This window comes from Rhododendron vialii, chromosome 12a (genome assembly GCF_030253575.1).
Source record: "Rhododendron vialii isolate Sample 1 chromosome 12a, ASM3025357v1".
Classification (NCBI taxonomy): domain Eukaryota; kingdom Viridiplantae; phylum Streptophyta; class Magnoliopsida; order Ericales; family Ericaceae; genus Rhododendron; species Rhododendron vialii.
In genome coordinates this window covers 26550075-26571536 of record NC_080568.1, presented here as the reverse complement: position 1 = coordinate 26571536, position 21462 = coordinate 26550075, and the positions used below count along the sequence as shown (strand labels likewise).

The window sequence follows — 21462 nt, the reverse complement described above, 5'->3', positions numbered from 1 at the left end:
TAGTGTAGATGTATTATTGCACAACTGTTCTCTTATTTCACTCTATCATAATTCTATATAAGCTTCTGCAGGCATTCTTTTTGTTCAGGTGACGTGCAAATCGTGGACTTGGTGCCATAAGTCTGTTATTGAAAGACGCTAACCTCCCTTGAATCCGAGGAAGTGTATTTTCTGATACACATTCATTAAAGGTGCCAAAAGAAGGGGCATTTCCAATCATGGAAAGAAGTTCTTTCCTTGATTGGTAATGCCCCCATCAAAGAACAATAATTGTGTCACCAATCAGGCCATGGAGACGTACCAAGATTTTTCCCTATGATTTTTGCCGAACCCCAGAAGTACCCAATATGAAGTCGTACCCAATACAAAGAAGAAGCTTAGTTGATAAGACAGAACCAATATGGAAACCATAACTAGTATGATTCGGAACTATTAATTTACTAAGGCATGTCTGAAAGTTGTGGAAATAAGTTTCAACGTAGAACAACAAACCATAATATGACTTACCATGCCGTAATCTGTGATGATCATAGAGATATAATCTGAAGGAGTGGCATCGTAACTGTTACAGTCACACCAAAAGATACGTCATTAAGAATCAGTACGGACGAGAGTTTCCCTACTGAAGCTACAGTAATTTATCCCAAACTCACAGTAAATTCAGAAGCTGTAGATTTTCCTTATTGGTCCAATTATCCAAATGATTTACATGCATTCTCCCTGGAACCTTGGAAATGATATCTGGATTGCCTGTAAAGAGAGTAAATAAGATCTGATAACCACGCAGAATAATGATTTGGTAACTGAAGTTGAGCAATCAGTTCAGCATATCAAGTAACAGAACATAAGACTCACCAAGTTCATTAGAGCAGATTGAATCAAGCTGTACCCTTTCATGAAACTTATATGCTTCACAACAAATCAGAACTGGAACTTGAAAAGCATGAGCTACCATAGCGACACAGGCAGTGCCAACCCTTGAATACACTGTTCCATTTGACAGTACAGAGGCAGCCCCAAGAAAAACTCTAGTGACTTCAGGCATGATATATGAAACAGCATTTATGTGAGTATATGTACAACTGAGGCCCTTTCCAACCAGCCTGCGAAGTAATGTTTGGCCATCAAGCTTTGGACGTGAATCCACTACCACAACACGAAATTTTTTTCCAAGTTCATGGGCATGTAAAAGAACCATTTCGACAACTGATGATGACCCATATGTGAGAAGAACATCGCCATCCCTGATTTTTGTAGCAGCATGTCTGACTATCACCTTGTCTGCAAGTATTATCTTCTCATTGATGAAACGATCAATGTCTGAACAAAGATTGGCTTTTGCTTCTGATTCAGAAAGATTTAAAGCTAACTTGGCAATACGAGCTTTTAAAAACCTGATTGCATTCCCCATACTTATAGAAAGGGGCCTGCATTCTATCAAAAATGACACATAGCTATTGATTCTCAAAGTTAAATCTCTAGCAAGAGTCTTTTTTGGAGGTGTGGAGTAGTCTTCGATGGCTTCCCGAAAGGCATGTAGCATTGTAATACATCGATCGTTACCCCCACTTATGTCTCCAGCCAGACATTGTAATCCAACCTGATAAAAGTTTGCACATGTTAGTTAAACTTTCGTACATTGCTTTCACATAATTGGTTCCAAATAATACGATTCCTTCACCGTCATCCACCCTTTTTTGGTGATAAACACCATTATGTCTTAGACAAAGTTGTGTTTTAAAAGTATATTTGTGTTGTTATGCATAAAAAATCTTGATCAGGGAACACAAAGTAACGTCCATTAGGGCAAAATAATAATGCAAAAAGGACACTAGCACAAGGAAATCGATAAGCACGCACAGTCAAAGGTGAGAACATCAACTACCAACAAACCTGATAATACAGGTTTTCATGTCTAGGAAAGAACTCAAGATTCATGCACCTCCATGTGACAGCATGGCAGAGCATCATGACACATTGCCTATCAGATACTTATTTCTGAGATTAATGCAATAATTTTCAGCACCAAATTATGTGGTTGGAAAAGATACCTTGTAAACTGCAGAATGCACCACATCAAGTTGGAAAAACTTTGCCTCCAGATCAGGAAGTTGAGTTCCATGTTCATATTGAGGCAAATGCCGAAACAATTCAACTCTGTTTCTAGCTTCAGTTTGCTTGACCACTGCATGTCTTTTGGCCTTGTCGACGCGGTTTTTATCGTCGAATTGCAGACGAGGAGGAGGCATATCTTTCTTCCTATCTTTCTCTGGTGGTCGATCACCTCCTTTCTTTTCAGATGCTGCAACAGAAGATGCCACGGGAGGACCGGCCTTCTTTTGTAAAGGCTGCTTCTGACTTTTGCCACTTTGGTCACGCACTGGAGCTACTCCTCCAGAAGCAGCAGCAGATTTTTTTCCCTCTGCTATAAGTACATCAGCATTGACATAAGTGCAGAATGAGAACACAGATTGCACAAAAAGAATGAAAGAAAGAAAACATAAGTATATGTGTACAACGAGGACCGAGGAACATGAAAATGTAATGCAGACACATGACGCTGCTAATGAACTTAGGGAATTGAGACAGACAAGGAACATAAAAAATTCAATGCACGAAATGGTAAACTAATACATCAATCCTCAAAACTGCTATGTAACTACCGAACTGCGATTGAGACTGGTAGAATTGCTTGCTTGGGAAAAATCATGCCCCTACAATAAGATAATCTGAAGTGCTACTAAGATATTCGAACCAGGAACCACATTGTACAAAACCTACAAAAAAACAGAAAGACAATGCAATGAAATGAAGAAAAACCTAGAAGCCCCCCCTTTCAAGGTGAGAAAAGTATGGCACTTGAAAGAAAAGTATGGCAAGATACAAAGAGTGGAAGGCCCTCTCAATAAAAGAATTACAATCCAGACAAATAGAAAACAAACGTGCTATGATAGCTGTTGATCAAAATCCCTATTTTTTGGAGACACAAGTGAATCGAAAGGAACATGGTGCCCAAGGCGATTCAGAATGAAACCCAAGCACGTAATACAGGAAAAATATGCCTTATCAGCAAGCATACCAATTTATATTAATTATTTCATCCAATTCTCGCAAAATACATTAGCATATGTATACAAATAAGTACACAAAGTTTTCTACTTTGTGTCCAAAAGTGTATGATGCAACACAGCATTCTTGCTTGGTTACAGAGATTTTAGAATCAGCACATTCTATTGTCTGTAGTCTTAATGGTTTGTCAATGTGGCTATTCAGAACTGTAACTTAAAATTTGAAGCCGAGCAAAAAAAAAAGCTTAATATCGGAAGACAACTCAAAAGTCAAAACCTCTAAGTTAATTTTCACCATTATTTGTTTGTACTCTTGATAAGTGCCAAAATACACATATTTTGGCCCTCCAAACTACACTTGTTATTCATTTATTTTTGTTAATTGATATTTATTTTGTTCTTTTGTTGTTTATAGGTTGTTCGAGCTCGTTGTTCGAGATTTTGGATTAAAGCGGAAGATACAAGAAACTTGGGGTCTAAATGCAAAGTTTTTAAAGATGGACTATTAGTTTATTATTTCATGAAGTCCAAGGGTCTCTGTGTGATTAAACTTTTCAATCCCTATAAAAACAGATTTCCCTATAGACTTTCGAGCAGCTTTTGGAAAAGAAAAAAAAAACGGACGATAGACGAAAAAAGAAAAGAACAGGGGCTGCGGTATATGTTTATTGGTTTTACTTTTTCAACAGGTTTTATTGGGACGGCAGATCACGAAGAACGGGGGCTGCCGAGAATATTGTTAAGTTTTTTTTCTGAGTTTATTTATTTATTTATTTCATTCAAGTTTTAAAGCTTTGTTCAATTACTCGCATTCTGGTAACTGCTTTTAATTTCTGTTTTTTAATAAAAGTTATTCGCTGGTATTTGATTAGGTGATATTTTTCTGTTTATTTTTCATCTCGCGCAATAAAAGCATGTTTCAAGTTAGGATTTATTTTATTTTATGCGCAATGATTAGTGAGTAGTCGTATAGGTAGGGTCGCAGGGTGATTAGCATACTGTGACCAGTTCGGGCACTGCTCCTATTTTCAAACAATAAAGGAAAAGCAATTTTAGGTTAATAAAGAACATTCGTTAGACGAATCCGGGCATTGTCGGAGCCCATGTGAACGGGGGAACGGGGGGTCCAAAACCCATTCTTCACTGCGCATGGGTAAACGGCGACCATAAGGATTCGCATCTTTCGGGGTATCTTTTTCTCACTAAAATCGAATGTTTTTAAGAACACCGAATGGAGCAGGCTAATCTGGACTGGTTACAAGAGCTATGAACCCTACGACCGTACCTCCTTTTAATTATTTGAAAAGTACAACTAATTTCTAGGTTTTAGTTAATCTCAATCAATCGACAAGGGGTGGCTACCTAAGAGCCCATTTAAATTAGTAAAACCCGAGTTTTTAGTGAGCACACATCACAGTCTCTGTGGATTCGACTCCGGACTTACCAGATATTGTGTTACGTCGGTCTCCGCCCTACGCTTGGGGCAACCCATTAATTTAGGACTAGGAAATCGTCAAGCAACTCTCAAGTGTCTACTGTCTAGTACATTTCAAACAAAAATAGAACCTTGAACCTTATATTGCTACACACACTATCCCACTGTGCATGCCTCACGAGCCTAGGCAAGGCGTAGCCAAAGTGCCTTGAACACCTTGGAGGCCAAGTACAGCTCGTGAAGCGCACCTGAGGCTCTCAAGGTGCATGAGGTGTGAGCCTCAATGAATCTTTCCAGATCTGTTCAAGATCTCTTCTTCTGTTCTTTTTTCCTGTGAGTTGTCTTCACACCTCACGCGCCTTGAGAGCCTCAGTTCACGATCTCCTCTTCTGTTCTTTTTTTCCTGTGAGTTGTGTGCTTATTCTCCTCCTCCTCCTCCTCCTCCTCTCCTTCTCCTCCTCCTCCTCCTCCACTCCTCCTACACTCTGCTTTTTTTTTTTTAAGTCAAATTGTTTCTAGATTGCTAGGTTTTTTTCCTGACATTGTTTGATCCTTATGCTTATATTCTAGTTTTTCTTGAATAGTTTGTTTCTGGAATTATACTCTGTCCTTTTGTTCTGCTTTCTTTGTTTTCCTGGACTGTGCTTTGTCAAAACACTAGCCATTTTCATGGATGCTATGGTTTTGTCCGTATTTCGTGATTTGAACATCTGCAATGCTATCTTTATAAATATTTGGAATTCTAGAAATGTTCTGTTCATTTTGTCTGTATTAGAATTGTACTCATTTTTTACAACTAGCCAAGCTGTAATGAGCCGTGCACCTTGCCTCACTCCTCAGGCCAAGGCTTCAAGGGCCATGGTGCCTTGGTGCGCCTAGAGCATTTTACAACACTGCACTATCTACAACTTGTTCCCGCAATATTACAACTTCAACAGAAACATTAGCAACTGCCAAAAAAAAAAAAAACCACGGAAATACCAAAAATGCAAACTACGTGAGCCATGTGCCAATGCTACAACATAGCCCAACGACACCTAACCAGCAAGAGGAACTATATGGAAAAAAAAGTTGATAGGTTGACCATACCACTTATGACCGTCTCTCCATAACCAGATACAAATCATATAGTAGCAATGTAGCATCAATATTTTGCATTGTACGTTAAGATGTGACAAACCTCTACTTGAACCTTGTGCAGCTGCTTTTGCAGCTCGTTGAGATTCCTGCAGTGCACGCCTTTCAGCTTTTGATGGCTTTGAGTTTGATGGCAATTCATTTGATATTGCTGCATCTTTTCCTCCATCCTTCTCTGCAATATGTTGTGATTCTATCAATAAAGCAACGAGCAAGCCAAGTTGCCAATCAGTGAAACTTATAAACTGTTTTAATGGAAACCACCACCAAACTCACAACCAGTTTATCTTAGGAGCTATACCCATTTAGAATGAATGCCAAACATTCCGCAAGAATAAGCAAGAGACTGATGCCAATAAATAGTATGCAATCTAGACGTAATGAAACATAAAACACTACGCTGACATTTAATAAGAGGTGGCCATGAACACCATGATGTAAACCAACATAACATTGCCAACAGAATCTGATTGAGCCTATTAATATCAGTCTTATCGAGGTGGCCCAGCCCAGCATTCATTGGCAAAAATTCGCAACTCCTGAAGAGAATTGAGACTGCTTGACCTCGGAAGCTATGTCGCATGTTGGCAGCCTTATTTGCCGTACCATATACTCCTTTATTGCCAATTTATCCCAAGGCTTTCTTCATAACTACCTTAGTACACTTTCTTTCCCAATAAATCCAAGAAGACGTACAGGTAGAAATAGGGTAATACATCTGCTTCAACATATAGTGCTTGTAATGCAGGAGTACCATGTTTTGGTCTGTGTTCAGACGAATTACTTGGGAATTAATCATGGCTAGTATCACATTATTCCACCCCACAAAGGTTTATATACTGGCATATCCTCACAACCTTTCTTTTTGGATTTGCCTGCCAAGACCCGAGTGTAAAGAGTTTTGAATTATCGAAACAGAGGGGTAAATGGCTTTGGATATTTGTTTTTGGAAGAGGTAGAAATTAGAGTATGGTTGCTAAAGAGTTTCAAATGGGGCACGCCTCGCGCGTTTAGGCACTAAGGTGAGGTGCAGCCAAAAGGCCTCGAACACCTTGAGGCGAGGCGCATGAGGCATAAGCCGAAATGTATTTTTCCAGAATGGTTTAAGATCTCATCTCAACCACTGAATTATATAGGATACAAGTTGGAAAACACTATACCAAATCCTTCAATTTAAAAGGGCTAAGATTGTGAGCCCGGGCTGCACAAATAAACGAAAAAAATTCAAAGTTGAAGAACATTTGAGGCCAAGTCCAGGAGTCCTCTATGCATGGATTGTTGTAAGTTTCAGGACTGTTTCTACATTATTTCTGTTTTTGAAGATTTTTTACTTCTATTCTTAAAGCATTACTTATTCATTGATGTTACATCTCTTTTTAGTATATCATGATTTGAACATTTGGAAAGCCATCTTTTACACCAGTTAGAATTCTCAAAGTAGTTGCTTATGTTTAATACCTTTTCCACGTGACACTTCTACATACTCTCTAAAATTGCACCTCACTTTTGTTAGAATAGAGTATTAGAATAGTTAGTCTTTGTCCCACATCGGATAGTTGGAGTTATGTAACAAGTCACTAAGTAATATAAATAAAAGCTCTCTCTTGTGTTAGGGTTAATTAATACCCTATACACTTTTCTTACTCTCTCCTTCCAAACAACATGGTATCATAGCCTAACCCTAATCCACATTAGATTATATGCGTCTAAATCCACCAACCCTAACCCACCCATCATCCATCTACTGACTTCATCACCCCCGACAATTCTAAACCCAGCAAAACCCTAAACCCAGCTAACCCAGACTGCATCCAGCAACCGGCGACCCTTGCCGACCATTACCCAACCTCTCGCCGAGCCTCCGCCGACCCTCGTCAGTCTCCGGCGAACTCTCCGGTACCCTCCTGGCTGCTGATTCTGACTTCTGCTGTTAATTTCGTACTCCATTCTGCTCTTGTTTAGTCTGATCTCTACTCCACGATGATGTAAGTTGGGTATTTCAATTGGGTATTCATGATTTGTGCATATTTCAGTTGGGTATTTCAGTTTGGGTATTACACGATCTCTGATCAGATTCTCTATGTTGTGTATTGATTATTGAAGTTTTGTTGGGTTGTTGCCTTTATTGATTTCGTTGAACACTTGGATTGGTATAGTTTGTTGCTGTTACTGATGTCGCATGCTGTTGGGTTGGATGATTTGGGTTATTAGTTGTTAGCTGTTGATTAGTTGGCATCCAAGGTTTGATCGGTCGATTGTTTAGTAGTTTGAAGGTGTGTGGTCATTTATTGTTTGGATTGCCTCTATTTTGTACGGTACAATGTCTGCAGAGGAGACTAAGTCTGCTTCTTCTTCTTCCGCTGTTATTGGTAGCTCAGCTCGTTCTTCTCGATTTCGGGAGAGGCTGTCTATTACCTCTACACTTTTGAATGGCAAAAATTATGTTGTTTGGGCTAAAGCAGTTGAGGTATATTATTTGGGTGAGACATTGTATCATTTTTTGACAGATGAACCCCCTGCAGCGACTGCTGCCACATATGGGGCATGGGTGTCCGAGGATGCTCGGATTCGATCTGAATTATGGAATAGCATGGAAGACCATATTTCTAGTACACTGGTCTTCTTACCTACAGCCAAACAAGTATGGACACAGGCTCAAGAGATGTATTCTGGTGTTAACAATCTCCGTCGCACATATGATCTTCATCGGTCCTTCTTTTCTATCTCACAGGGTGATTTATCCTTGGAGTCTTATTATGCCAAGTTTCGTGGTATCTGTGAGGAGCTCAATATCTGTGAGCCTATTTCTACTGATGTTCAGCTTATGCGGCGCCAGCGCAAGCGTATGCAGGTGACTCGATTCATATCTGGTGTATCATCGACTACTTATGGTCCCGTCAGTAATCAGCTTTTGGGATCTCAAGATTTACCTTCTCTTAGCGAGGTTTTTAGTCGACTTCGTCAGTCTTCTGTATCTGTGCCTGTGCCACCTCCTGATCGTTCAGCATTGGCTTCCGCTGTATTTGGTGGTTCTGGCTCTTCCTTTAGTCGTGGCCGTGGTCGTGGGTTCAGTGGTCGTGGTCGTGATTCTGGAGATAGTGGTCGTGGTTTTGGTCGTGGTTTTGTTGGTCATGACTCTAGTTTTGGTACTCGTGGGGGTCGCATATCAGGGGGAGGTGGTCGTGGTCGCGGCCGTGATTCCAAGTTTTGTACTCATTGTCGGGGAACCAATCATACGGTGGAGTTCTGTTATGATCTCCACGGTTTCCCTCAGGCTCATCAGGTTGCTATCTCTCAGGATGCTTCTGCTGGCAATGTGGTGACTATCTCTGCAGAGGAGTACCAGCGCCTTATGTCATTTCAGTCTCCAACTGCAGGTTCTTCCTCCACTGCTACGCTTGCTCAGAAAGGTCCATCCGTTGCTTGTGTTGCATCTTCCTCCACTTCTACTCCTTGGGTTATTGATTCTGGTGCCTCTGATCATATGACTGGTACTTCTACTATGTTTTCTCGTCGTCAGTCTGTTGGTAAACCATCTCATGTTACCTTAGCAGATGGTTCTACCACAGAACTTACTGGTTTCGGTTCTGTTCCTGTCACTTCATCTTTTACTTTGGACTCAGTGTTACATGTTCCTCGTTTTCCTTTTAACCTTATGTCTGTTAGTAAACTTACAAAGTCTTTAAATTGCTCCGTCACATTTCTTCCTCATGGTTGTGTGTTTCAGGATCTGAAGACGGGGAGGAAGATTGGTGGGGGTACTGAACGTGGCGGCCTATATTACTTTGCCGATGACATCTATCCTGCGTCTGCTGCCCTTCGGTCATCAGTATCACCATATCAACAACATTGTCGTCTGGGTCATCCTTCTCTTTCAAATTTGCAGCGTCTAGTTCCATCGTGTAGCAATATTAAGGATTTGCAATGTGAGGTCTGTGAGTTTAGTAAACACCGTCGAGTGTCCTTTTATCCTAGAATTGAGCATCGTGTGTCGCGTCCTTTTCAATTAGTACATTCGAATAGTTGGGGTCCTATTCATGTTCCCATTATAGCTGATTTTCAGTATTATGTTATTTTTTTTAGACGATTTCTCTTGTGTTACATATCTTTATCTTATGAAAATGCGATCAGAATTGTCTTCTGTTTTTAAGTCATTTTATGCCGAAATAAAGACTCAGTTTGATACCTGCATTCGTATACTTCGTTCCGATAATGCACGCAAATATTTTCATAATGCTCTTTCTCGTTTTCTTGATGATCATGGGATACTTCACCAGTCTTCTTGCGCTCGGACTCCACAACAAAATGGTGTTGCTGAACGTAAGATCAGACACATATCTGAGGTTATGCGTGCCATGTTAATACAGATGCAGGTTCCTAAATCTTATTGGAGTGATGTTGTTCTTACAGCCTGTTACTTGATTAACCGTATGCCCTCCACTGTTCTTGGTGGACAGATACCTCACAAAGTTTTATTTCCTGGTCGTCCTCTCCACTCATTACCCCCTAGGGTTTTCGGGTGCACCTGTTATGTTCATGCGCTTGATCCTGACCGGGATAAACTTGACCCCCGGTCGATCCGGTGTGTCTTTCTTGGTTATTCGCGCACTCAAAAAGGGTATAAGTGTTACTCACCTTCTCTTCGTCGTCACTTTGTGTGTGCTGATGTCACCTTTAATGAGTCCTTGCCCTTCTTTTCGGGGACCCCTGAGTCTGAGTATGTACTTTCTGAATCTGAGTATGTTATTCCTGTAGTTGTTCCTCCTATTCTTACGCCACCCATGCAGGTATATGTTCGTCGGCGACATGTATTAACAGCCCCACCGGTGCCTACCACTGCGCCTCCTTCGTCCCAAGATCCGGTTCCACCACCACCACCACCACCACCATCACCTCCTATCGCTCTACGCAAACTTCTCATCCTATTGCTCGGTTTGTTTCCTATGATCATCTGTCTCCGTCTCTTCGTGCTTTTACTACTTCTGTTTCGTCCATTTCTGTTCCTAACAATGTTCAGGAGGCCTTATCTATTTCTGAGTGGCGGACAGCTATGGAGGCTGAGATGTCTGCTCTTCACGACAATGGCACTTGGGCGTTGGTTCCTCTTCCTCCAGGGAAGTCTACCGTTGGATATCGATGGGTATTTACAGTTAAGTATAATCCAGATGGCACCGTCGAACGGTACAAGGCCCGTCTTGTGGCCAAAGGCTATACTCAGACCTATGGGGTTGATTATGCGGAGACTTTCTCTCCGGTGGCCAAAATTACCTCTGTTCGAGTTCTTATTTCTATGGCTGCCAATCTTAGTTGGCCCTTATTTCAGTTGGATGTCAAGAATGCGTTTCTCCATGGTGATCTACTTGAGGAGGTGTATATGGAGCAACCTCCTGGGTTTGTTGCTCAGGGGGAGCGTTCTCAGGTGTGTCGCCTTCGCAAAGCTCTTTATGGTCTTAAGCAGTCACCTCGAGCTTGGTTTGGCAGGTTTAGTGATGCTGTGTTGCAGTTTGGTATGCGTCGCTCTCATTCTGATCATTCTATCTTTTCTATTCAGTCCGATCGGGGAAAAGTAGTGTTGATCGTGTATGTGGATAATACCATTATTACTGGGGATGATCAGAAAGGTATTGATGAGCTAAAACACTTTCTACAACGTCAGTTTCACACCAAAGATTTGGGTAAGCTGCGATATTTCTTGGGTATTGTGGTAGCAAGATCGAAGGAGGGGATTAGTCTATCCCAAAGAAAGTATACACTAGATATTCTAGAGGAAACTAGTTTATTGGGAGCAAAACCTGTGGAGACTCCTATGGATCCAAACGTCAAATTGTGTGTCGATCAGGGGGAGATATTTCCTCATCCAGACCGTTATCGTCGCTTAGTTGGCAAATTGAATTATCTCACCAATACACGGCCTGATATCTCATTTGCTGTCAGTTTGATAAGTCAGTTCATGTTAGCCCCTCGTCTTCCCCATTGGGAAGCTTGTCTTTGTGTTGTGAAGTATCTCAAGGCTAATCCTGGACGTGGTCTATTCTATCATTCAAATGGTCATTTGCGTGTTGAGGCCTTTACTAATGCTGATTGGGCAGGATCACCATCTGATAGAAGATCAACAACTGGATACTGTACTTTTGTTGGTGGAAATCTAGTTACCTGGAAGAGCAAGAAACAAACTGTTGTTGCTCGGTCTAGTGCTAAAGCAGAATATCGTGCCATGGCTCATACTACGTGCGAGATTGTATGGTTGAGAGCTTTGCTCAAGGAGTTGGGATTTGGCGTACAGTTACCTATTCCTATGTATTGTGATAATCAGGCAGCAATACATATCGCTTCGAATCCGGTATTTCATGAGAGAACCAAACATATCGAAGTAGATTGTCATATTGTTCGGGAGAAGATAGATAGTGGCGTGTTGGCTACCCCTTTTGTATCTACAGGAGCTCAGTTGGCAGATATCTTCACCAAACCGTTATTTAAACCACGTTTAGAGTTATTATGTAACAAGCTGGGGTTCTGTGATATTTATTCTCCAGCTTGAGGGGGAGTGTTAGAATAGAGTATTAGAATAGTTAGTCTTTGTCCCACATCGGATAGTTGGAGTTATGTAACAAGTCACTAAGTAATATAAATAAAAGCTCTCTCTTGTGTTAGGGTTAATTAATACCCTATACACTTTTCTTACTCTCTCCTTCCAAACAACAACTTTGATGAGGCGTGCGCCTCACCCCACACCTAGAGCCTAGACTCCCGAGGACCGTGGCGCCCTGGTGTGCTTGCACAGTTGCACCTAGAGCTTTTTAAAACACCAAGTCACTGCAGATTATGGTAAGAACAGCGATGGTTGGTCAAATAATATAAATGATGTCAACGGTTCCTGCAGTCCAATATTCCTGGAAGGAATTAGAGAAGGTTGGAACCAATTTGACATTGACATTTGCTTTGTTGGACTCGTGGACATAAGGGTATTTTATATGAAGGATGTGAGGCACAAGAATGCTACTCTCCTTGCTTCAACGCATGTTACAGGGCAAACTCCGGTTCTTTAGGACATCACTTTTTAGATATCACTATAAGCTTCAAAGGTTGAGGATGAGATGATGGATAAAGATATTTTTGTGTTGTATCTTGTTGAGTATGATGGAGAGAGGGAGGGTGAATAGTCTAGGCTGCTTCAGAAAAAGGAGATATGATGCCAACTTATACTATAAGACTCTTACCGGTTATGGTCAGTCGCTTTGCCTTGCAAGAGTAATTGGAATACTATCTTCTTCAAAGGGCTTTCTTTGTTAGGGTGGCCACTAACGAGTAATCTCAGTGTCACTAACTTCGCAATGGGTTTGTAGCTATTATATTTAGTATTGCTGAGACTGTAAGCTTCACTTCCGCTAGAATGATTCGTTATAGTATTGCTAGAATATAAGCTACACTGACAAAGAGCCATCATAATAAACCAAGGTCTTGTGTTTTGCACATTGTTCCCTCATCTCACGACTTCTCGTTGTGCCAACATAAGAAAATTTGTCATTGAAAACGTAATAGACCTCATCTAGGAGCATGAATTTCCATGAAAAAATCAATCAACGGACCTTGACAAAACAAGGTATACATTCAACACAGGACAGATGGCTCATCTGATAGTAAGGGCAAACTGGGCCCAAATATACGGACCGGACCGAATCACAAACCGAGTCTACACTCCGGGTTGCAAAACGGCTGTTACACGGACTAGCAAATCGGATCTGGCGGTCTGATCTGAGCCGGTCGACAAAAATAATATGCCTTATTGGGGTCTGACCGTCACAACCTACGTGACTCACGGATGCCAGCTCACCCATGTGCTCCTACCAACTGACTCCATATGTCACATGTGACATCAGCCGAAGCGGTTTGATGAAGGACGGTTTTAGGACACAGAATATTGCCACCTACAATGAGAATCGTGGTGGTTTGGGTGGGGAAATAAGAATGTTATTTGGATAAGTGCACTTATAAGAAGAAAGGGAGGAATGAGAAGGGGAGGAGTGTGCGCAAAGAAGAAAGAGAGAGAAAGAAAGATAGAGGCGCTTCACCCTCGCAAGGGTTAGGCGGTTTCTACAAGGAAGGACCGCAGCCCAAACCCCAATTACAAAGGCCTTGACCTTGTAAAACTCAATTCATTAATCAACTCTGTTCCAAAAGAAAGATTACATCTCAATTTATAATCCATAGAAAAAACTCTTCGAATTCCTAGAACTCTAAATGAAATGAACCGAATTAATGAATACAGTCAAAAAGATGTGTGAATGAACCTAGATATAAATGCATACATTGAACCTACTAACATGTGTATCATGCATCTAGATGAATATTAATGCAAGCACTAAAATAAAGATGACCCTCTAACTACCAAACTACTATGGATGATCCTTGATCTACCAATCCTTGTATGAACTATGCAGCTCTTGATTAGAGTCTCGGCAACTACCAAAATACCATCATCTAGCAATTTATTAGTTTTTGTCGTCCTCATCATGGTTACCGCACGAACTGGGCACATGCATATATGGATAATATCTCTTACACGTAAGTTGTAACCGCCTCACTCAATATGTTAAGTTATGACGTCAGCCGGAGCAGTTACTAAGCGTGTCGGACACGCACATACTTGGAGAGCAAGTCTTGGAGTTTTATAGAAACGAGAAGGATAAACCCTAAGAGGCATGCCGCTCACTCTAACCCTAGAGTTTCCTACCTTTCTCCTTCCACCTGATTCTCACTTAACCACAGAGACAGAACCAAAGGTGGCCTTATGGGGGCCAGGGCCTCCCCATGGTTCGGAATTTTCATAATTATCCAAGTATTATTTAAAAAAAGTATCAAAACTATACATGGTGGACCACTACCGAATGAAAAATGGTGGACCAGACACGGCATTTTCAACTATATATATTATCATAACCAGGCTTCGAATGGAGGACGAGTTTCTCACAAATGCTTTGGTAATTTGGTTATATTTATTTAGAAGGAAATTGCTACAAAAATTAGTTCCAACTCAATCATAGATGACTTTCATATCTAACCTACCATTGAATTCCATTTTGATACATGCTTGAGGTATAATGTATTGAGAAACTTTTATTTTTTTAACCTTTTAGTTGTTTTCTGTTTGCTAAGAGCACCTCGATATTGTGTTTTGTAATGGGTAGTATTTGGTCATTTAAATGTTTTATAATCTTGAACCTTCAAGTTTGAAAATCTTACTACTCATGTTGTGGCCGGCCCCCTCGTATATAAAATTCTAGTTTCCTCCCTGCACTAAACCATCGGAGTGCCTTCCCAGTCGACTCCGGCCAGTTTGGTACTAACGGTGGGTGTTCATCGTGCAGGACGTGTCCTATGGAGGTGCCCTAGCCCAGATCCACACAGGAGTTCCACCAGACCTAACGTTGTTAAACCACACCACACAACTATAATAAGTTAGTAAGGCTTCATTCACAGCTTCTGATTTCCAAGTCTAGTCACCCACCAAGCAACCAGATCAACATCTCAACCTTAAACAAATCCTACCCGAAATCAAAAGCTCCAAATAAGAACATTCCTAACTTCTAATTCCATTACAATAATCACAACATATAAACTACACATCCTACCTGAAATCAAAAGCTCCGAATAAGAACATTCCTAACTTCTAATTCCATTACAATAATCACAACATATAAACTACACATCCAACTGAACAAATAGTCTCCGCTGAAACTACTAAGATACTAAAATAAGAAGGGGAACAAAATCTAATTCCGATTGTCGAATTGCTGCGCAACCCATGGCAGACCCAAGATTTGGGCCTAGTAGGGGCTGGAACCACATTTTATTTTACATTGATAGCAAAAAATCTATTTCATAAGTATATATTGTTACTTGCGAGGTCCAGGACAAGACGAGATTGCACGAATGTGTGTAGAAGCCATTAGGTTAAACGTGACCAAAAAAAAAATTTTGATAAGCTGAAATTTTAGGATTTTTTTCTCGCATATACAGGAATTTTAATAAAAAATTTTACCCAAGGACTTGCAGTGGCCAATGTCATAGACTTAACCGGCAAGTGAGAATATTCGGGGTTGTGCATGGGCCAGCACAATAGATTTAAAACCGCTGCGTAGCAGTTTTTCGGACCTCCGGTACTGCTACACCCCGCTATACTCGGTGTTACCCAAAATTCACACCCAGCTTTATATCGGGGGGGTTTCCCGCTACATGACCCCTACGGCCGCTACAGGTGCTTTGAGGCCAAAAACGATTTCAAAGAATTCACGACCGCTACACCCAATTCCTGCTATGATTCCCGTTACATATCATTCGATACTCTGCTACCGCTATTTAGAACTATGGCCAGCACCCCCTTTGTCGAATAGAAGCCAAACAAAAAAGAAAAACAATGGATGCAAAAAGGGAAGAAAAGAATCAATACCGGACACCTCCTGAGCCTTCTTCACAGTCCAATTGAACCGTCCGGTAGGAACTGACGAAGCCAACTTCCCCGAATTACTCCGCCGTATCCAGTTCACCGAGTCCTCGGAGAACTCCCCGTCGCCGATCCTGCTGGAAGGCGAGACCGCGGACCAAGACGGCGGCGACGTCCCGAGGATCGACTCGGACTGGTTGTAGCTCCCGACCACGGCGGGAGCCCTGTCAACGGGGTGGCGCCGCAAGGCGGCCGCCGGCACCGGCACGCCGACGGCGCGGGAGAGGTTGTCGGAGGCGTGGCGCGGCGGGGGGATCATGACGGGGGAGAGGGAGTTTCCAGAGGGGGAGATGGACGAAGGATCGAGGCGGGGGAGCGGGCCCGACTGGGAGCGGTTCGGTGACGGCACGGCGGCTGGGGCGGCGGCGGCGGGGGCGAAGAATCCGACCTTGCGGACCACGGGGTCGATGACCCGAGACCCGCGGCGCTGCGGCGGATCCATGAGATGATGAGTGGGGTGGCGCGGTGGTGAGTCAGTGGCTAGGGTTTTGTCGCGGTTGTTTTATCGTGTGTGGGTTTTGGAGGGGTAACGGTAATTGACATGGACGAGGAGAGTGACGAGGAAGTTGGGGCATTGACGTGGGTGTCAAAAGTATTTTTCTATTTCTCGAGTGATTGGATGGATAAAATATACTTTAAAATAAAATGCCTTCTGTTTTGCAACTATTTCACTTTGTCAATGCAAACTTTTATTTTTTGCTTATGTCCCTCTTCTTCTTTTTTTCAATGAAAAGTACCGGGTTATTCGCAAGCTGTTCGAAGCTCAGTTTGGTAATAGCTCGTTCAAGTTCAATTTGTTAATTTACCAAACAAACCAAACTTGGGCCTTATTTTTAGATTCATAACATGAGTCGAGCCCAAATTTAGAAATATTCGGTTCGATTAGGCTTGGAAAGAAGGTTCAAGCCGTTCGCAAGCTCTTTGAATTTCGGTTCGGTAATGGCTCGTTCAAGTTTGATTTGTTTACTAAACGAACCAAACCCTGACTAGATTGGTTATTATTACATGAGCCGAGCCCAAATCTAAAAGTATTCTGTGCAACTAGGCTTAAAAATATAAACAGTAATTTAGTGGGGCATATTTGTTGATCATGTTGTTGATGACTTTAAATTTTTTATTTTCTGGCTTATATTAGGTAAAATAGATATATTGCGACAAAATAAAAAATATAGAACATGAGCACGAATTCAGCTCGTTTGAGTTCAAAAAGCTTTGTCAAGCCGAGATTGAGCTTCGAAAATTTTAAGCGAGCTGAACTAAAGCTCATTTTTTCACACTCGAATTGAACCTTGTAGGTTGGGTCTCTTGCTGGATGTGCTTACGTATGAGCTGGAGAGGTGCAATTGGTTGATGATTAGTGGAGAGAAGGGAGGAGTAATCTTGTGGGGTGAGAAAAGATCAAGAGGAACAGAAAAGACAAAGGCAGCGTGTTCATTGTTCCTTTCGCGGAGGGCAGTAATTGGCTTTCCCTAGATAGATTGGGTGAGATCACTTCTTTCTGGGGAAGAATGTTCTCTTTTCTCAAATTCAGTACTCACCACTCTCTCTCTGGAAAAAATCAGCTCTATCAAATCAGGGGAATGTCAAGGGTATTTATAGGGCACCTGGGCCTAGGTTAGGCCCATGACGGCGTTCCTATAAAATCCTGAAACGTGTCCCTCTTGTACCTTTAGGTCTTGGGGAAAAACGCTGTCTCCTGCGGGAGAGCCTAATCCCCGCAACGCAACCTCCTTCCCAAGCCACCAAGCCACAAGAATCTCCCTCATTCCCACTGAAGCAAGGTCGCAACCCGTGGCAATCGTTCTCTTGTCGCGGAGCCCTTCTAGGCCCTGCCTTATGGCCCGAACGAGACTCTAGACATCTTTTAACCTAGTCTTCTTTATAACTCTAAAAACATAGCGACTTGAGGCACTTTATCTGCGGTCTTCTACCATGCAGGCCACCTCGCTAATGGAGTCTCATCCTCCTTCTGCGGGCCTCGGTGTGTTTCCGCGGACCCAAGATTCTGTTGCGCAGGAATTGTTTTCCGCGGACATCTTCTGCGGATGCTTCTCTAGGCTTTTTCAGACGTGTCCTTCTGTAATTGGGTGGTCAACCATCTTCCCCAAGTCAAGATTTGACCAACACCGTCTTGCTGCGCGGGCCCTGTTGCCACATACCCTTACTCGTTTAGTGAGTCAAAAGCCTCCTTAGGCCAATGATTGATAATTTTGACCGCACCTATAAGCTTGAGTTAGAATGATATTTTATCGAGTATAACCGAGTTTAACAAGGATCGGTTTGATTCGTCTTGTCTGCGCCTTGGTTCTACCTAAACTATTCCTAATTGAACAAAACATTCTCGCCCAGAAACTGATATGATTTTCTTAATTATTTTCTTGGTTGTATATCAACATGCTACATTGTCCTAAGGATGAAGTGAAAAAACTCTTTTCCATGGATGGAATTAGAGTTAAATAAATAAATAAATGTATGGCTGCATTATTTTCTATACCCTATGATAAATATGAGAGAAGAGATATTTTATTGACTTCGATAATAAAACTGTTGGGAATCATCCTGATTATTATGAAATCGTAATCAATTACAATCAAAATAAAATCAAGGGAATCATATAATATCGTAATCATATCAAGATATGATTATGATATTATATGATTACTATATTCTAACATCTCCTCTCAAACTCAAGTAGGTTTACCAACTTGAGTTTGAAAAAGTCAAAAAAAAAGAGCATGAGCAGCCATGCCAAGAGAAACTAAGAGCAACCAAACAAAGAAAAACTAGGAGTAGCTAAGCCAAGTCAAGAGAAATCAAAAGCAACCAAGCCAAGAGAAAATTAGGAGATTGCCAAACAATAGCCATAAGTGAGAGAAGCCATGAGAGTACGTATTTGAGGTGGAATTCGAATGAGCAAGCCAGGTAGATGTTACTGTAACGACCCTGATTTTTGGTAAATAAAAATTTCGTTAAATATTTAAATTTTATTTTAATTACTTGGATTTGCTACTAAAAATTTCTTTTTAATTTTAATAATCCGTCATAATTAGATTTGAGATTTATAAAATTATATCTTTCACGCCGAGCAATCTAGTCATTTTCTAAAAATAAGTATGCTTATAAAAGCACTTGTATATTTCCTAACGAGTTAGATAAAATCTTTAAATTATATTTCTTGGCTAGAAATCCTACTTGGCAAGTAGAATTAGTTTCCAACCAATTCGTTAGAAAACCCTAATTACCGTTTCAATCTAGTTACAATTTCCTAACCCTAGATGGACCTTTTTGACCGTCTTTGAGCCTTATGAAACCCTCCGAACCCTATTGAACCATTAGACTATAGGAGTAATCATTTTATTCCTATGTTTAGTCATTTCACTTTACCTAGCATCATTACTTACCCTACCTATTGGATAATAAAGGCAAGGGAAAGCTTTAACCTTTGGTCCATAAATGTTAGGGAAAATATTATCCCTTGGACAATAGATTCCCATGACTAGTCATATCAAATTATTACCAATATTCCTTTACCCATTGGTCCATAATTGTTAGGGGAATTTTTATCCCTTGGTTAATCGGCCTTTGACTTGCCAATAAGGCTTTGATTTGACCATACAAAATCATGGGCCATGTAATATCATCATTTTACTTCCAAAACTAGTTAACCTAGCCATGCATGAATGCAACCCTAAGATTTTAGCCTTAAACCTATTAATCCTAGACTTACTTTCCTAGACACTCATATATATATATATATATATATATATATATATATATATATATATATGTGTACCAAAGAGAGAGGGGGGGGGGGGGGGGGAGAGGCCGGATGGGGAGAGAGAGAGGGTGTGTGTGTGTGTGCAAATTATGGACACTTACACAAGCAACCTTTATAGCCTTAAGCCTATTTTTGACTTGCCAACCCATTTCTAGTCTTTCAAAGTACAAAGTTAGCCAATGATTTCATTCTTTCTTGCAAGCAACCTCCCCATAGACTTGACAAGTCCAAAACCCTTAATGATGACCTAAAGATTTGGCCAACAAATGAAAGTGACAAGTCATGGAAGACTTGGCATGCTTTCAAGCTTGATTGCACATGACAATGGAGCAAATCCATGGGAGGAAGGAGAGAGAGGGGGGCCGGCCATAGAGGAGGAAGGAGGAGCTCAAGTGTTGGCTATAAATAGCACCCCATGCCTTCCATTCAACTCACACCTTCACTTCTTGCTCTCACTTCTCTCTAGAAACCATTTCTGTTTTTCCAGGCAGCCTACTGCCCTTTGAAAATCTCCATTTTTCTCCTGCTTAAAGTAGTTTTTAGAACCAACTCCCTTCGAGAAAGTTGTAGAGCACTTCGAAACCTTCAAGTTAGACCCAAGAACCATCCCAATCGGTGAAGAAATGACAAAGATATCGGCATCCGAAGTTCAGTAAAAATCTCGGATTTCTATTTCCAGACAGCATACTGTCTCTGCCTTTATCACCATTTTTCTCCTACCTAAAGTAGTTTCTAGGATCAACTTCCTTCACGAAAGTCGTAGAGCACTTCGAGAGCTTCAACTTCGACCCAATAACGATCGTATTCGGCCAAATATTGACCAAGTTACTGCCATCCAAAGTTCGGTCCAGATTTGCAAGTTTCACCGCCCGTAGAAAATCTTTCAACTAGCTTATTCGGCCCCGACTAGTTTCGGATCAAGGTAGATTTTCTCTACTCACTTTCCTAAGTATAAGTAGAACCCCTTGTCCCCTAAACTCTACGTATAGAATCGTACGTTAGAAAGTAGAATGTTCTTGATTCAAAGTATCAATATCCTTATCGTTTTCCTTAAGTAGATAAGGTTATCTAATGTTTAGTTTCAAGTAGATACGGTTATCTATTGTTTAAAATGCATGATTGTCAATAAGTTTATCTCACTAATGGAGGTATGAACATGTTGGATAAATGACTTTGTCTTAAATAAACATATGTTGTATTGAATTTCTCAAAAAGTAAGATATAACGATTTTCGAGAGATAAGATTTTAACGCTTGATTTGAAGTATTCATATTTTAATCTTTTCGAGCATGCTTAGTAATATAGAATTGGATGATCTTGTTAGATTACAAAGAATGATTTATGGTTGCGTATGTGAGAAGTCCTACCGCGGAGTCTATGCATGAAAACGTGACACGGAAATCGAGAAAGTTAGGAACATGACACCTAGGGTGTGGTTAACGAAAATGCGTGTTTTGAAAAGGTGAAATGTTTTGGAATCCGCAATGTGGCCGGACTTGCCCATTGTGTGAGGTGTGTGTGTGTGTTCCAATGGGATCCGGGA

General features: G+C 41.1%; 2 protein-coding genes across 6 annotated transcripts in view; one reads left to right on the top strand and one right to left on the bottom strand.

Annotated features, from left to right (window-relative positions):
* Positions 1 to 16754, bottom strand: part of LOC131310638 (probable translation initiation factor eIF-2B subunit delta) — a 28659-nt gene extending 11905 nt beyond the window's left edge. The window contains exons 1-6 of one of the 4 annotated variants that reach the window (XM_058337776.1): positions 16088 to 16754; positions 5684 to 5833; positions 2052 to 2425; positions 856 to 1600; positions 654 to 750; positions 508 to 562 (exon numbers count right to left, since the gene is read on the bottom strand). In XM_058337776.1, coding sequence (XP_058193759.1) covers positions 508 to 562; positions 654 to 750; positions 856 to 1600; positions 2052 to 2425; positions 5684 to 5833; positions 16088 to 16583 — 1917 coding nt within the window. In that variant the 5' untranslated portion in view covers positions 16584 to 16754. The remainder of the gene's footprint in view (positions 1 to 507; positions 563 to 653; positions 751 to 855; positions 1601 to 2051; positions 2426 to 5683; positions 5834 to 16087) is intronic. The other 3 variants (XM_058337777.1, XM_058337778.1, XM_058337779.1) reach the window with 3 other exon arrangements.
* LOC131310639 (uncharacterized) lies at positions 7732 to 9506 on the top strand. Of its 2 annotated transcripts, none has more exons than XM_058337781.1 (2): positions 7732 to 9050; positions 9368 to 9501. In XM_058337781.1, exons 1-2 carry the CDS (start codon positions 7961 to 7963, stop codon positions 9403 to 9405), a joined length of 1128 nt encoding a protein of 375 aa, XP_058193764.1. In that variant the 5' UTR covers positions 7732 to 7960; the 3' UTR covers positions 9406 to 9501. The 2 variants fall into 2 exon arrangements, with proteins under 2 accessions (XP_058193764.1, XP_058193763.1); XM_058337780.1 differs by having other exon boundaries at positions 7734 to 9131; positions 9368 to 9506.
* Positions 16755 to 21462: the final 4708 nt, after the last annotated feature.